At 35.8% G+C, this 18441-nt stretch overlaps 1 protein-coding gene across 1 annotated transcript; it reads right to left on the bottom strand.

Moving 5' to 3' along the window:
- Positions 1–10809: 10809 nt before the first annotated feature.
- Positions 10810–13068, bottom strand: LOC112006625 (protein LEAD-SENSITIVE 1). Its single transcript, XM_024038932.2, has 2 exons — positions 12767–13068; positions 10810–11815 (listed from the first exon to the last, which is right to left on the bottom strand). The coding sequence occupies exons 1-2, from the start codon at positions 12858–12860 to the stop codon at positions 11181–11183; spliced, it is 729 nt and encodes a 242-aa protein (XP_023894700.1). The 5' UTR covers positions 12861–13068; the 3' UTR covers positions 10810–11180.
- Positions 13069–18441: the final 5373 nt, after the last annotated feature.

Below are 18441 nucleotides of genomic sequence, written 5' to 3'. Positions count from 1 at the left end.
TTCCCAGAATCTTGTGTTGAGTATGAAGTTCATGGAATTTTGAGAAAAAAAAAAAAAAAAAAAAAAAGAAAATTGGGTTTGATTTGTGTTTCAGCTTGGTGGGTTTTCTTTCTGGTTGTCATTTATCGATTCAGTTGTTAGATTCGTAGTGTAATTATTTTGTGCTCTATTGGGATTCTCTAAAGAATCAAGCATGATGTGTGAAATGTTTAATTTTTGTTGGAATGCTGGTCTGCTCGTATAGATCTGTGTTGTGGGCTGATGATGGATGTTCTTGGGTTTAATTTGATTCAATGGGTTTAATTTTGAATTTGTGTTCCTGGTTTGATTTTCTGACTTATTTTTATTTTTTATTTTGTTTTTATGTTTTTAAATTTTGTTAAAATTAATAAATTAATTTTTTAAATTTATATGCTGATGTGTCATGGGTGATGTGGCATTTTTATAATATTTTAATTGCTCCGGCTGCCAGCTCAGCTATTTCTGTCGGTTGACTGACGGAAAAGACTAAAATGGAACGCGATAATTGGTTTTAGGGACTAAAAGTGGAAAAAAATAAAATGTAGGGACTAAAATGGAAAAACATCAAAATGTATGGACTAAAAGTGCATTTACGCCTAATTTTTAATTGATATTTATAATATTATAAAATAATTCACTTAAATAAGCAATTTAAATTTACTTAAAAAATTACCCAAACATGATCTATAAGCACGTGACACAATGACCCATCTTGTTGTGTTACTTTCACTTGCATCTATTCAGGGAAAGCGAAATAACTTCCTGACTTTTTTTTTGAGAAGCAACTTCCGACTTTAGATAGAAAGAGGTCGGAGGTCAATATAAAGTGCACCGACATATGCTAGAAGAAGGGAAATATTGATATTGTAATATTTAGAGAGCCTCTCCCGTAAGCTCACTTAACATCCAGTCATTACGTTGAGACGTTGGTGACTGTTCTTATTTATAAGTGCTCTTATTTATCAGTAACTAAACAACTGAAGCTTACAAGCTTCTAGTGACTAAGAATATTCACATCAGTTTTTTCAAAATTTTAGTTAAATTAATTTTAAAAACTTTACATTTTCTAAATGATTTTTTTTTTTAATATTTAAGAAGAATAAATTTATATTTTTGTTGTTTGGCTTACTGTTCTGATCCACGGCAAGCAAACCCACGACTGACCCACGGCGAGCAAACCCAACGAGCAAACCCATGACAGACCCACGGCATGCAAACCCACGACTGACCCACGGTGAGCAAACGATGAGCACCACTGATCCACGGTGAGCAAACCCACAACTGACCCTCGGCGAGCAAACCCACAACTGGCCAAAATCTTAACCCACTACACCCAAATCACAAAACCCACCACTGATCCACAGCCCCTCCAATCCACTGCCAAAAAATCGAGAGAGAGAGAGTCCAAGAAAGAATAAACAAGAAAGAAGAGTGAGAGAAGAGGTAATTGATTTTCTGCGTTGTGGGTAGATGACGGATGTTCTTGGGTTTAATTTGATTCAATGGGTTTAATTTTGAATTTGTGTTCTTGGTTTGATTTTCTGACGTATTTTTATGTTTTAATTTTAAATTTTTTATGTTTTTAAATTTTGTTAAAATTAATAAATTAATTTTTTAAATTTATATGCTGATGTGTCATCGGTGATGTGCATTTTTATAATATTTTAATTGCTCCGGCTGCCACCTCAGCTATTTCCGTCGGTTGACTGACAGAAAGGACTAAAATGGAACGCGTTAATTGATTTTAGGGACTAAAAGTGGAAAAAATAAAATGTAGGGACTAAAATGGAAAAACGTCAAAATGTAGGGACTAAAAGTGCATTTACGCCTAAAAATTATTTTGGATTTGTGTATGAGAGTTTTGATTTTTGTATTTTTGTTGCTATTCATTTAGTTTCTGTAAGTTAGATTTGCATGTTCTCTCTCTTTTTTAAAAACTCTTATAATTAAGAATTGCAATTGGGAAATCAGCTATTTCGCAACCACATTTTCGTAGTAATTAGCTTGTTCCTATCCTAATCAAGAAGTGAGAAATTGTAGTAGTTCCTTAGAGAATTAATGAAACAGTGAGGGGAATTGAGAGAGATAAAGAATAGAGAAAGTAGGGAATAAGGAATTATATATCATTCTTCATTGATTGCTACTCCTTAATAGGTTCACCCTTTTATACCAAAGTGGTTAACAATGCTATGGTTGCAGTGATACAACAATTATAACCACCTCTAATTAACTAACTATTCACCCAATCACTATAAACAGCTATAACTAACTGAACTATCCATAATTATAACTACTAACTACCCAACTAATGCCCTGTTAACAATATTGATTACAACAGACTAACATAGTAGCACATTAGCACCTAATCACAGCAACAGCACCTAGTCCACTCCAACAAAGCAACACTTTAATCACCCCTAACACATTGTGCTCAAATCATGGGGGATTAGGATTGTACTTCTTCTCTCTATTTCATGTTTTCAATTTATAGAAAAAAATTTATCACATTATCACACTACTAGTCCACACATTTAAGGAGAAAGGTATTCATTTCATAACATAAAGTAGGTGTTTCATTGCTAATAACTAATCATACAAAAATTGAACACACTGCCAGCCCTACATACATAAACACTGCCAACCTTACATACACTACCAATTATAGTAACCCACACAAGTTATTTCCACCCTCTACCTAACCAAACACAGAATCACACAGATCACCATTAATAATTCGAAAGCCACAACTAAAAACTTCTCTCTCTTCTTGTAGTTTGAAACCTCAGCCTCTAGTGTGATGATCCTTTGCCTTTGCTATGGGATAAGCATCTCACCATGATTACATATCTCATCATCATGCCATTGGAAGAACCTACACTTTTGCCCTACCTGAAATGCAAATAATGCTCTGAAAAATGAAAATCCATAAACTATTGCAGTAACAAATTAAAACGAAATACTGAAATTAATATAGTAAACTATTGGAAAAACCTACACTCAAACAAATTACTGAAATTGACATACCCAGTAGTTTGGACAACAATAGAACCTTCTACCAGGATTGTCTGCTATCCATGACACAACTAAGACAGGTTTTTTAGAACAGTAGCACCTCATTGGTGCTTTGCTCCTCACGCTTGAACTTGCTGAAAAGCTTGCTACCATTCTAGTCTAGGGTTTCGAAGATTGTTTTGATCATGGTTTGGAGAAGTAAGCATCAACAGTGTGGGTGGAGGTCCAAGCTTGAATTTTTGGTGGGAGGTGATATAGGATTTCTGGTACTGATTTGGGGGATTTATTTGGTAGTGAAGGTTGACTTGTAGACATGTGAGGGCCATGTGTTGATAGGCCAAAAAACGTATTGACCCCTTGTGATAGATTAATTGATTAATTAGCCAAGTTTGTTAATTAATCAAATTAACATACAAACGCTTGGTAGCACAAAAAAATCACCAATTAAACTAAGTGCAGCAGAAGTTAAATTGACACGGTGATTTGTTTACGAATGGGGAAAACCAACACGGTAAAAACCTTACCAGGTGATTTTAAGGTCACCACTCTCGAGAATCCACTATTATCATAACAAGCAGTTACAAGTAAAGGAATCTCAGTACCTTATACCAACCTATAGTTGAACCGTTACCCTAATACCCAATTGGACTTATTCTATAGTGAAAATCTCTCCTTGTAATGCACGACTCCCAGTACGTGACTAACCAATTGCGTAGATCCCAGTACGCAACTTCAATCATGAACTAGAGAGAGTTGTTGGCTGCAAAGTTCTTCAATTCATCCACACGATGAAAATCAAGAAGATGCTTGGTTACAAAACCCTACGGTGCATAAACACAGAAACTTCTTCACAAGAATGATGAACTAGGACAAATTTTGTCTCTAGTCATAATTTGCTTGAACAAACTTTTCTCAAGACTTGTGCAACTTATTTCCACTTTGACGGCCCTTAAAATAATCTTTTTATATGTTTAGGGTTATGAGAAAAGAAAGCCCAAACACATAACCACAGATTAGAGTTAAAACAAAATTGAAACTCTATTTTTCATAAACCTCGACAGTTAGCCATCTATCGAGCAGCTGTCGAGCCACGGGGCTGGAATAGCTCTTCAAGCTCGATAGATACTAGCTGTTGAGTTTTAATGAACTTGCACTTTTCAACTTGAATCTTGGACAGATTTGCATGGTTTCAACACTTAATCTTGAAACAAAGTTTTTTGAAGTATTAAACATATCCTAGATCTACCCTGTAAAGTTGTTATTTACAACTATGTATTTTGTTGGCTTTTATTCCGTGCCAAATTTGATTGTAATTATTTTCAATCATTTATACCCTGTATTTGTTGTGAGATTTGTTGTGAGGGTTGTGTGATAGAGAATGTGTGAAGACTTAAGCAATTTGGAGGCTGAAAGATTCTCGCGGGTATGTCCCGACCTAACTTCCCGCGAAGTGAAGCATGTGCCCTGCACGTGTTGGAATGCAAAGAGTCAGGCCAGGTGGAGACAGCTGTCTCTCGCGAATATCTCGCGGGTAAGGCCTTCCTGCGAGACACCCGCGAGACAAGCTGTTCTGCCAGCCTGTATTGAATTACTCACACATTTTGCACCTATCCTATATATACCCTCATTACCCACAAATGTTGAGGAATGCTTCAGAGAGAAAATCCTAGCCAAACACATTGGGAATTAAAGATTGTCATCCCCACCTTTCTCTATACAATTGCTTGTGGTATCTCCTCAACCCTTCCTTCTCCATTTCCACACCATTGAGAGGTTGATAGCCCAAACACTTACCACACCCTTTGAGAGTGTTGAGTGACGTTTTGGTGCTACTGGGAAGTATTGGAAGAAGCTTGGAATGGTAGATGCAACATGGAGCTTGTTGCGGGATTCGGGGTGTTAGACAAGACACGGTTCCGAGAAGCCTTATTGGAATAGGAGCTTGGAGGGTTTAGGTACATCGGGTAGATTAGGCTTGGAGGGTCTCTTGCTAACCCATGTATCCCAACTGATTGTCTAGTGGATCGATTTCCGCTTGGAGGGCAGCAGAGAGGTTTTCGCCGAGTTCTTTGGTTTCCTCTTCTAGAACACATCTTGGTGTTTTCTGTGTTTGCATCCTTCTTCCCTACTCTTGTTTAATTCCATTATACTGCTGTGTTGCTTAGTTTATGGATTAGAGTAGCTTACTTGTTCATCCGCTCGCTTTTACACTATTCCGCACTTTGTATTAAAGTTGTGTAAAATATATCGAGCCGTAATTTTAATTGGGGAGTCTAAACAACTCTTGTGTTTTCAACACATTTTCGAGCTTTCAATTGGTATCAGAGCGGGTACACTTGCTGTGGTTTAAATACCTTAGTGTGATCCTTAACCCTATTTGAGATGGACCGGTCTCAATCGCTTAATGTTCCACCACTTTTTGATGGGAACAATTATGCATTCTGGAAAGTCAGAATGAGAGCATTTTTATGTTCTATGGATGATACCATGTGGGATGCGGTTGAGATAGGCTGGACTAAGCCGAAGGATCCTAAGTCCACTTGGGATAAGGCAGTTCTCGCAGCCACAAATGCTAATAGTAGAGCTTTAAATGTTATTTTCTGTGGTGTGTCTCCTGATGAATTCCACAGGATCTCTCATATAACGGTAGCCAAGGAAGCTTGGAAGATTTTGGAGACAACATATGAAGGTACAAAGAAAGTTAAGGACACAAAACTTCAGATGCTTACCACCAAATTTGAAGAGCTCAAGATGGGGGATGATGAACCATTTGATTCATTCTATGGGAAGCTCAATGAAATTGTGATTGCTAAATTCAATCTTGGGGAGAAGATTGAAGAGACTAAGGTGGTGAGAAAAATTTTGAGGTTCTTACCGGAGAGCTTTCGGGCAAAAGTCACAGCCATAGAGGAAAGCAAGGATTTGGATGAAATTAAGATCCAAGAGCTCGTTGGATCACTCCAAACGTATGAGCTTGGACTGCCTTCCCACAAGACGAGTAAATCGTTTGCCCTTAAAACCATCACCGAAAGAATGGATGATCCTTCCGAAGAAGATGGAGTGGAGAAGGAAGTAGTGTACCTTGCGAAAAACTTCCGAAAATTTCTGAAGATGAAGAACAGTGAAAAACCATTCAACAGAGGAAAATTTTCATCTTCAAGATTGAATGTCATATTTATCTGTGTGATTGTACTTGATTAAATATGTTTTCACATGCTCAATCTTTGTTTGATCAAACCCAAAAAGATTTTTGAGTGTTTTATTTGTTTTTGAAAGTGATTTTATACTTTCTTGTCTTGTGTTTTTGGTCAAAATGCATTTTTGTGTATTTCTTCAAAACACAGGTTTAGGGGTTGTTTCGCGAGAAGCTCGCAACTTAGAGCTTCCCGTTGAGGGAAATATTTTTTTCTTCTTGTCGCAGAGAAACTTTCGCGACTATATCGTGACTGTCTCGCGACTAACAGCTTCTCGCGAAAAGCTATTTGGCTAAAAATTGGACTTTTCCAATTTCAGATAGAAGTTACCACGACTGTCTCGCTATTGTCTCGCGACTTAGTGCTTCTCACGAAAGTTTTGTGCTTCAGTGGCTCTTCTCGCGACTATCTCGCGACTGTCTCACCACTCCCTAACCCGCGAAAAACGCATGTTTTCAGTTTTTATATTGCTGATGTGACAGTTTTTCAAAACACAAAAACTTCCCTCGCTCAACCTCTCTCGAACCTTTTCAACCCAAATCACTATTCCATTCAAACCCCTTCAATCCAAGCATTTTTTCTACATTTTCTTCTTCAAGGTATGTTTGATAATCAATTCTTTTTAAGTTTTTGATTAGATTATGCAGAATTTTTGTTAGGGTTTTGATAATTGGGGATTTTCGAAACTTTGGGTTAGTTTTCAAAATTGGGTGAATTTTTCTCAAATATTTTGATTGGGCTGTGTCCCATTTGTTGTTTCTGCATCTCTGTTGGCCCCTTGTGGCATTTTATCATGTATTGAGGGTAGATTTTCCCATGTTCATGCATTATTCATGTTATATTTGCATTTGTGCATGCTAGGTGTTTGTCAATATGTCCGAATGACATTTTTGTGCCAAATTGAAATCAAGTGATTTCAATCTATGTGTTTTCACTTGTTTGACCAGTTTTCACTCTGTTTGGTCATTGATTGTGTGTTTCATACACTTTACTCAAGTTGCATACTCTTGGCACACAACTAGGCACACTTAGGCACCCTCATGCATCCCGTGCCGCACACACTCATTAGCACTTGCACACAGACACACACACTTGCAATGTCTCTTAATCTTTTGCATTATGGTTATGCTTTATAGGTTTGTGTTTTTAAGCATGCTATTAAGAGTCAACCATGCTCTGTCTTTCAGTTAGTTCAACTCTGTTTTGGGAACTAACTTGAATCTAATCAAGTTTTGTGTTCTGGTTTATGTGTGTGCAATTTTTCCTTTTCTGCTTTGTGAAATTGTGCAGATGTCTCCCACCAAGCATGTAACTAAGAAGAAATCGACCTCAAAGCAAGCCCGAACTGATTCTGATCATTTCAAGTCTATAGAAGCTGATATGAAGTACAATGACTGCTACAAGGACAAGACGATCATCATGGAACGGGTAGTCCAGTTAGAGACTCTTGAGGGGACTTTCATCCCTGAAGTGTTCAAAGATAGAACTTGGACCAAGCTGCTAAACCTAACTGGAGTGGTCTATTCAGAGATTATCAGGGAGTTCTTCTCCAATGCCACTGTCAACGGAGAATGTATTGAGTGCTGGGTAAGACACAAAGAGTTTGTGATTACAAGAGAGAGCATCCAAGATTTTTTGGAAACTCGTCCTCCATCTCAGCCAATCACAGTTGCATATGAGGACAGAATGGGATCTACTGCTGAGATGATTACACTCCTTGGTGGTGAACTGAAGAAATCATTCATGAACATCATCAAGTTCTCTCCAGAAATGAGGACACTAAGCTATGTGATGATTCACAATCTGTATCCGGTCACCTATCTCATCTCACCACTCTATCCGCTCTGAGAACAAGATTCCTGTATGATCTCTTTACACATAAGGAGATTGACATTTGTGGCCATATCATGCATGTCCTGAAGAAGAGCATCACAAAGCAGAATACACGGACTGTGATGCCGTTCCCCTCCTTGATCATGGGATTGATTGCCAAAGCAAAGCTCAAGCTACCCAGTGACTTCACAGTTGTTCAGAGGGACTACCCCATTGGTGTCATACACTGACTAGGAGCACTACACACATCAAGGGTTCTAAGACTGGTGTGCATACCATACTGCCACCACGACGAGTTCAGCAGGATGAAGGTGAAGATATAAAGGAGGAGATTGATAGGTTCACCTCGACTCCAGAGCCCTCTGCACAACCATCATCTTCGGCTCCACCACAAGGCTTAAGCAAACTTGATCAGTTGCTTGCTAAGATGGATCAGATGTCTACAGTGCTTGACTCCCATGTGCAGTACACCACGAACCAGTTTGCTTACCTTCAAGGACAGATCACCGCGCTCTCTTCCCAAATACAAGACTTATCTATGGAGCAAGGCACGGATTCAGAGTCAGATCAGTTCTAACCCTTTGGCCATTTTGGTCAAAAAGGGGGAGAAAATTTTGAGGGGGAGCTGGAGAAGAGCTTGCACAGCGTTAGGGGGAGCATAGTCTAGAACCTTAGTAACATTGGTTATTGGTTTTTCAGACGGTTTTTATTCAGTATCATTTAGTCTTTATAACTGTTTTACGGTCTTTGTTTTAAAACTTTGATACTATGTTTTATTTAAGTATTATTTCAGATGTTTCTTTTGTGATATTCTCTATGCTTTGTAGCATATTTTGCATGTACCCATGTTGCTTTTGTAAGTTTTAAGAGTTTGTTTCATTGCTTAATGGTTTGTAGGCTTTTATGGTTTGTGCCATGCATATGCAGTACATTGTTTATGCAGCCTTTCTGCATGTGTTATTGAAGTTTCATGTCATACATTTTACTTTAGTACATCACTCTTGTGCCCGTGTAGGATTGTTTCTAGATGCATATATGTTCTATGCATTGGTTGAGTGATGAACACTCTTGTGCCCTAGTAGGATTGTTCCTAGATGCAAATACTTCGAGTATTTTGCATTGGTTGAGTGTTGGATTTGCAAATGGTACTCTTCAAATGAGCTTATCATCTTGCATATCCGGATGTTCATTTCTTGAGCGAATGAGCATAGTAATTGCTTGTGTATAGTGATTACTTGTTTGATCTTACCATGATCTAGTGTTTCTATTTCATTTTGCTTGATCATGCTTTTATTGCTCCATATGCTTTTCAAGTTTTCTGCATACAATGTTATTAGTTTGTTGTTGTGTTTCAGGAGTTACTTGTTCATATGTTTCAAGAGCCCATCAGAATCTAGAAATAGGTGTGAGTGAGTTTTGCCTTTGTTTCCAAACTCACGTTTAAGTCTAGAGTCTGTTTTTAGGGTTTTGTCACGGAATAACCAAAGGGGGAGATTGTAAAGTTGTTATTTACAACTATGTATTTTGTTGGCTTTTATTTCGTGCCAAATTTTATTGTAATTATTTTCAATCATTTATATCCTGCATTTGTTGTGGGATTTGTTGTAAGGGTTGTGTGATAGAGAGTGTGTGAAGACTCAAGCAATTTGGAGGCTAAAGGATTCTCGCGGGTATGTCGCGACTTAGCTTCCCGCGAAGTGAAGCATGTGCCCTGCACGTGCTGGAATGCGAAGAGTCAGGCCGGGTGGAGACAGCTATCTCTCGCGAGTATCTCGCGGATAAGGCCTTCTCACGAGACACCCGCGAGACAAGCTGTTTTGCCAGCCCGTACTGAATGACTCACACATTTTGCACCTATCCTCTATATACCCTTATTACCCACAAATGTTGAAGAATGCTTCAGAGAGAAAACCCTAGCCAAACACATTAGGAATTAGAGATTGTCATCCCCACCTTTCTCTATACAATTGCTTATGGTATTTCCTCAACCCTTCCCTTTCCATTTCCACACCATTGAGAGGTTGATAGCCCAAACACTTACCACACCCTTTGAGAGTGTTGAGTAACGTTTTAGTGCTGCTGGGAAGCATTGGAAGAAGCCTAGAATGGCAGATGCAACATGAATCTTGTTGCGGGATCCAGGGTGCTAGACAAGACACGGTTCCGAGAAGCCTTGCTGGAGTAGGAGCTTGGAGGGCTTAGGTACATCGGGTAAATTAGGCTTAGAGGGTCTCTTGCTAACCCATGTATCCCAACTGATTGTCTAATGGATCGATTTCTACTTAGAGGGCGGCGGAGAGGTTTTTCGCCGAGTTCTTCGGTTTCCTCTTCGAGAACACGTCTCGGTATTTTCTGTGTTTGCATCCTTGTTCCTTACTCTTGTTTAATTCCATTATACTGCTGTGTTGCTTAGTTTATGGATTAGAGTAACTTACTTGTTCATCCGCTCGCTTTTACACTATTCCGCACTTTGTATTAAAGTTGTGTAAAATATATCGAGCCGTAATTTTAATTGGGAGTCTAAACAGCTCTTGTATTTTCAACACATTTTCGAGCTTTCAATCTGTTATCAGGTCCCAACTTGTTAATCCATGTCTAGTTGTTGGGATTAATTGACTGTTGAGTTTGAGTTCAGAAAATAAGAATAAGGGAAAAGAAAAGAGAAACAACATAACCACCTAGAACTTGCTAGTCCTAGGCTTCACCACCCGAGGGTGCTTAGAATCACCACCAAGATTAGCGAAACATCTCTAGTAAAAAAAAATTATTCAAATTGCTCCACTCAAACTATTTCATCTTTCTAATAAGTTTCAAGGATTATATTAAGGCGCAATTACAACCCAAAGAATCCTCAATCATAATAAAAGCTAAATTCAAATTTCAGAAATAAAATCTGATATCTTAAAAGCACACACACATAACAAATTCTGAAATAATTTTGGTTGTGCTCGTTGCATGACAAACTGTCATCAATTGGCACCATAATAATCAAATTCTTGCAAACCACATATAACTCTTGAGCATGCCAAACGATTATTACTCTGGGACAAGGTACCTTGTGTTTCCGCTTTATGCAACGAGTGTTCCACTGCGTGTGGTGGTTGAAACAGAAGATCATTTTTACTCCTCTAAAACAACTTTCACGACATCTCGGCGTACTCCAATATCATCAATATAACGATTGACACAGTATGTGCCACAACTAGCCACCAGACGAGCAACACTGGTAGCTTCATATGCAACTGGTGAAGAACGGGCTAGAAACGCAACTGGTACAAAAAGGATAACACCAGCAGCAGCTTGAAAGGATGCAGCCTGACCACTCTGGCCCCCGTTAACAGTAGGAATCACTTTCAAGCCTGTTTTGCAGCATAATGCAAAGTCTTCACAGTTGTTCTTCATAACATCATAGACACCAAAGCCCTTCCGGAGGAAATAGAAGGCACGATGAATAACTTGTTCATCTGACTCAGATAAAGCAAGAGTGCAGGTACCTCCACGAGCTTTGGCAAGAAAGAAAGCTGGTGTGACACCATACTCATAGCGGTAGAGATCTCCACCTGAAAGAAAACAATCTATACAAGAAGAGATGACTCCATCACTCCTTGATTCATCACCACATATTGGGCATGGATTGTCCAAAGGATGTTGAGGTAATGAGCTCGCAATGATGTGGTCTAACCCAGTTCCCGTACCAATTTCCTGGCCTTCTCCCCGAGTAAAGTGTATAACATTTCCCTTGTCAACATATATCCCTGTTGTTACAAAGTAGAATCTAGCTGTTTTTACTTGAAATAACTAAAATTGTAATATACATACATCAAGCAAACTAGAAATCAACTCTTGCTCTATCGTTCGTCTCAAAAAAGAAATCAACTCTTGCTGTAAAACAATTTCCAAGAACAGACGATTGCGTTCATTCAATCAAACACAAAGAACCCTTTAACTGCAAGTATAAGTGTATAACCCTTCGGTTTTTCAAATTACTGCTCTACTGGTATAACTAGATAAAGATAATTAAGCATTGATTAGGATTGTAATCAACCCCAACAGTTCAACTATAGTCCTACAAAAATGTTAATTTGAGGCCAATTCCAAGAGCCCTTAATACCATTACGTCCATTACAAGAGTATTAAAAAAATATACATATTTACCACGAAAGCATTTCCAAGTGAAAAAGACATAGGACACATTGAAAATATAGCATCTAATTGGGTTTTTGCTAGAAAATATAATAAATTATTAAAAATAGTATTGTGGTAAAATTCTTTGGGAGAGTAGTCTTTCTTTAAATTTTGCATTGAAATCGTGCTTTCAAAACACAATTTAAAATTTCAATACTTAAATTCGTCATTATAAATAAAATAAATATTAGTCTTTTTTTCAAAAAAATCAGCACCTAATTTAATGGAGCCATATAAATTTTATTTGTTTTTGTATTGTGTTCTTTCCTGAAACAGTGGAGAGGTATGTCCCACAGATGTAACTCCAGTTTCAGAAATAGCAGTAAAATTTCAATCAAAATTTGTGATCAGGGTTGACAAAACAAAATAAACTAGAAATACGAGAAAAACAGATCCTCTTATGAAGGAGTAAAGCAAATGCAGGAGCAATTACTTAGATACTAATCAACCCCAAAATACAAAAATAAATAAAAATGATGATTATAGTCAGAAAGGAAAAGTGGAAGAAATGGAAAGGGCACCGTGGTGGGAGTAGGTATAGGCGAGTCTATAGCAGTAGATATGATCCCCAGGTTTTAGATTCTCCCTCTCGATCTTGTTCGTCAACACTCCCATTGCTTTGATCTTGCTCTCTGCTCTGCTCCCTTGTCCAATGCGCGCAATCGCTTCTTTCTCCTGTAAGGCAGTAAGGGCTTCCTTTCCTTTACTTCCTCTTTCATCTCTCTCTTTGTTTTTTCTTTTTTTTTTCTTTTTTTTAAATACACTCTTTATTTTTAAATTTTGATTTTCATCCCCTAAATTTAAAGTGAAAATTAAAATTTAATGCTTCAAAATTTTTAAAAGTTATTAGTTTCGCTTTACTATTTGATTACACCTAAGTCAGTACTCAAATGGATGGTATCTATTAATCATAAGTGTTTATTGGGTTTTTTTTTTCCTCAATCCTTTCCAGTAATTCGAGATGACTGCATATACAGGAAATACATTTCCAGTTTGTCCCAAGATTTCAACAATCTCCCATGTTTAGCGCTAGGGAGAGTGTATAAATAGCTCTAATTGAATTGACCTATTTATAAACCACTCGAGTTTAGCTCCAGAAAAAATTTGTTTATGTCCATTTACTTAGAAAACAAATCAAACTCAAACGCAAGTTTAGGATCAATTTAAAGGAGTCAAACTCAAACATAATAATATAAAGCTCAATTTAACTATATATTGTGTGTGTGTGTGTGTGTATATATATATATATATATATATATTTTTTTTTTTTGAGAAACAAACACACATACAAGGGAGAGGGATAGGAGTTCTAACATAAACACATTACAATACTACTCAAAATCCAAAGTAATTTTTAAGGGAGGGTAAGACAAGTTATACTACACACAACACACTCTCTTAAGTAATGTGGGACAATTACCCATTCCTTTCTTTATATGTTTATGTGTATAAACATATAAAGAAAATATACTTATATACACTTGATAGTTGTGTACAGTTGTAAATAAGTTCCTAAGATATTTTCTTCTCAAAAAAGTTCATGAGATATTAAATTAGTATTAATAATTTATTGATAATATAAATAGTTTGTTTTGCTATAAAAATCATATAACTTTTAACAATACAAGGTTACTAAGTTTAATTTTTACAAGTTCATAAAAGAAACTCATTCTATTTAAAGTAACTCTAATAATATAATTTCAACTATAACTTATTTATTAATTATTAGCAAAGATTTGTGAAAGGATAAGAAAAAATAGTTGTGATATTTACTGTATACAAGAAAAGAATAAAGTCAATTTTTTTTTTTTTTTTTTTGGAGAAGAAATAAAGTGAACTAAGTTTGAACATGTAGTCTAGTTTGTTTTATAAGCTTGAGCTCGACTTGTGTTCAAATAAATTTAAATAAACAATCACGAACATTTAAGACTTAGCTTATGTACAGCCCTACTCGTCTAGCTAGAGATAGAATGCAAAACTCTCAAAATGAGTGCCATGTCATGGCATTGATTCAAGTGTGACTTATTTCTTGCCGCACATTTAGCAAAATAGAGGCACAAGTTGCTACATCCACAAAATCTTTCACAATAAATTTTATGTGGTAATTTGTTATTAATTCCTATCTAGGCTCATCACTGACATCATTTTTTACTTACCCCTTACAATTCACCAGGTAAGATTTTTTTATGAAATTATTATGAAAGTGTTGTATCTCTTGCATTTCTCAACCTAAGAAAATAACAGGAGAAAAGTAAAAATTTAAAGAAAATTAAATTTAAAATAATTTTTGTTACATTTTTTTATTATAAAAGATTATAAAAATTTTTATTGCGTTTTAATTTTAAGATAATTTTGTTATTAAAATAATATCGTGCACGACATGTGATAACATGTTCCATCAATTTAACTAACCAAAATCTAACATAATGATTGATGGCTAATTTGATCATTTCTCTAAGGGATTAAAAGCTTCAAATTGGAATAATATTTGGTTTGATTTGACCTAAAGTTCAAAGGGGTATTTGTGTATTTTATCTTTAAATTTTCTACAAATATATCAATTACTAAGTGGGGTTCGAGTATTTTCTTCTCAGACCCACCAGATAATTTTGTCTCCAAAATGAGAAGAAAACTTGGCAGGGGAAATCTGAAGGCTAAATGACAAAAATGCTCACATACAAATTGCAAATGGGCTTCAGAATGTTGCTTCTCTCTCTCTCTCTTTTTTTTTTTTTTACCCTTTTTCTCTACTGGGCGTTTGCCTCTTCTCACTTTTTTAATTTATTTTTTATTTTTTTAAGTATGTTGCCTCTTTTTTTTTTTTTTTCCTTCCTTTTTCCTTTTGATTTCCTGGGGCTGTGGCATGGTACTTTGTTTTGTTTTTTCTTTTTTTGTTTAACTAGACATACTTTTTTTTTTTCTAGACATAAATTTTTTTTTTAATAAATTTGGGTGATTGATGTTTTTTTTTTTGGTTGCTTGTTAACGTTTTTGTTTTAATTTAAAAAAAAAAAAAAAAAATTGGCCTATAGCAGCGTTTTACAAACGCTACTATAGGATATGTACCTATAGTGGTGTTTTTGTAAAACGCCTCTATAGGTCTATAGTCACAGTACAATAGTGACTTTTGTAACCGCCACTAGGGAAAACGCCGCAATAGCCCAAATGGGCCTATAGTGGTGTTTTTAGGACCTCTAGTGACATTTGTGAAACGCCCTTATAGGTCCATATTTTTGTAGTGTGTGGACGGCTGTGAGTTTTTTGGATTTGGATTTCTTTTGGATTAGTGGTAGGTTGTGGGTTATTGGTGGTGAAAGTGGATTTTGGGTTATGGGTTTTGTGGTTGTGTTTAGGGCTGTAGATTTTGTGGTGCATCTCTCTCATTTCTGTTCTTTTTCCTTTGCTTGTTTTATTTGTTTTTTCTTTGAATGGCCGAATCTTACCCTTGATGGGTCTTCTTTCTCACATCTCTTCCTCTTTGTTATTGGCTAGATTTGGGTTTGGTCAACGTTTTGTCGTGGATCCATTTCGGTTGGGTTAAAGACTTAGGATGTGTTTGGTAAAGTAGATTTTAAGAAGGATGGAAAATTTTGGAGAGAAAAAGGGAGGGACAAATTTTTTATGATGTGTTTGGTTGGGTGGGGAGGAAGGAAAAAAAAAAATGGTGGGGCCCTAGTGTTTTCTCTCTAGGACCACCAAAAAATTTTCTCCCCAAAATGGGGATCGAGAAAATTGGTGGGGAAGATTGAGCCAAAAATTTGTGCACCAGGGCTAACTGAAATGCTCATGTGCACTTGCACATAGGCATTGTCGACACCTAGATGCCTTTTTTTTGTCCAGTTGATTTTCTTTTTTTCATCCACTTGCACATACACAATTATTTTTGCTTAAAAAATTATTTTTGCTAAAAAAATGTTATACTCTTTTGTTTGCACATACATAATTTTTTTTGCTAAAAAATTGTTTTCTTTTTTTTCATTTTATTTAATGGGGACATAATTGTAAATTTATACCAACTTCACTTTTCCATCCTCTCATTTTTCTTCTCGACCATACAAATAAGTTTTTCATCTCTCCACTTTTCCATCCTCCCAACCAAACACAAATGAGATAAAAATAAATCTTTTCTATCACCTCCTCATTTTCTATCCTCCCACATTTTCATTATTCTCCACTTTTCTACCATTTGCCATTGGGATTTCTTGGTTTCTTTGTGAAGGAGAAGAGGTTTTTCCTTTTGGCTTCTTGGCTACCAAGAAATGAATGGAGATGAGACTTCAATTGGCTTTTTCTTTTGATTTTCTTGGCTACTAAACATGGAATGGATAAGATTTCTTTGACTTTTCCTTTTGATTTCCAAGGCTAACCAAACACAGTCCTTAGGACTATTCTTTTTTTCCTTTTAATTTTATTTTAAGGAAAAAAGAAGAAGAAAAGAAATCATTTTGTTGTTGGAAATTCAAAGAAAAATGGGTTAAAGCCAAGGATCGAATAGGATTACAAGAAGAAAATTCATTGAGAAACAGAAAGGCAATTAGCATTGTGTTTGTGGGTTAGATGAAAAGACAGAGCAAGAGAGAGAAACAGTATTGTAACGTCATTTGTGTTTTAAAGACCAAGTTGGTCTATTAGAAATGTTTTAGACTTGGTTAGTAAAATTTACCATTTTTTTTTTAAAATTCTTCTCATTTATTTTATTTGAGGAATATTATTGTGAATATGGAAAGATGCAATTGAATGTTATATACAATCTAATTCGATTAAAGAAGCATATAATTTAAGAGGAAAAAAATTATATCAAAATATGTCGCAAATTTTTAGACTTCAATCTCACTAATTTATTAAATAAATAAAATAAACAAGAGTTATTTAACTTAACTTTTAAATTTTTAACAGCTTGAAATATATGCATTGTAGGCGCATCGCCCTACACTTGCGGGTTGCATGGTCCACTTTTTTTTCTTTTCTTTTTTTCTTTTTTTTTTTCTTTTTCTTTTTTTTGGGATTTGAAACTTAGTTTAGGTTTAGGAACCAAAATGGAGGTCTATATACAAAATTCTAAGATTGGAATTAAGGTAGGCGGATGAGAAGGTGTTAGGTACCCAACCCTACTTGACCCGTGGGCTGACTTTTACTAATGTTGATAGACCACATTTAGTTAAGGAGATTGTCAACAAAGCCCAAAATTCCAATCATGCAATTGAATCAATTAAAACCTTACACACATGGAAAATATTATATCACATCATGGTATAAAAGAAAATAAATTCAAATAAAACAAGTCAAGTCAAATATCAAATTATATCCGAATCAAATATTTACAACCTAATTAATCAGTAATAAAATCATGTATTAAAAGGAAATATAACATGTTAAATATGTCATTATGGAAAAGTCAAGGTGAAAATTAGGGAAAGCAACTAATTTATATTTCTCATCCTAACCCTAGATGTTCATGGTCAAACTAAATTACTGAATATGAAAAATATCAAAGTAATTAAATCAAACAATCATAAAATGGATTCAGTATTTTTCTTGGTTAAGCTGCGTATGCATGGAGGAGGTTGCGTATGCATCTTTACGAGCATGCGTATGCAACTTCAACCATACAAAAACACAATTCCTGAAATATTCACATGTTTGTGGATGCCAAGAAAAAATTATCCCCTAGGAGTTTCACACATTAGGTGCTTTTGGCGACGTGACTTATGTGTGCATGTGTTTCTAGGATCAGGTGTATGTGTGTTTTGGGTTTTTATTAGGTGTGATTAGTCACATGTTTATCTAATTTGTTTTACTTAATTAAATAAATAAATAAAACCGATTCAAGAATTGTAAAGTTTGGTTATAGGTGGAGAAGGAATTAGCACCCCACATGACTAATCCAAAAATATTACCTCGTTTTAATTTAATCACAACATACACATTTTAGGGAAAAAAATTAAAAAAAGAAAATAACAATAATAGAGAAGCACGGTGAGGGACACAGAACAAGGCTGGCTTGTTCGACTAATCTTGCTAAAGTTTGAACAAGGCTGTTGTGAGACACAATAAACAATGAGAAGCACACAAAACAAAGAAAGAACAGGAACTGAGGAAGAGAGACATGCAATTGCAAACCAAAGAAAAATAAAGAAAGAGAGGAGCAGAAGAAATCAACGAAACAGAGAGAGACTTGAGAAAGAAGAAGAAGCAG

This window comes from Quercus suber, unplaced genomic scaffold (genome assembly GCF_002906115.3).
Source record: "Quercus suber isolate HL8 unplaced genomic scaffold, Cork oak 2.0 scaffold_680, whole genome shotgun sequence".
Taxonomy (NCBI): domain Eukaryota; kingdom Viridiplantae; phylum Streptophyta; class Magnoliopsida; order Fagales; family Fagaceae; genus Quercus; species Quercus suber.
The sequence above is the reverse complement of the archived record's forward strand: the minus strand, read 5'-3'. Positions and strand labels throughout refer to the sequence as shown.

Coding starts and splice junctions, on each gene's coding strand:
- LOC112006625 (XM_024038932.2), bottom strand. CDS start 12,860: ATGGGAGTGTTGACGAACAAGATCGAGAGGGAGAATCTAAAACCTGGG. Junction 11,816..12,766: donor CTATACCTACTCCCACCACG/GTGCCCTTTCCA, acceptor TTGTAACAACAG/GGATATATGTTGACAAGGGA.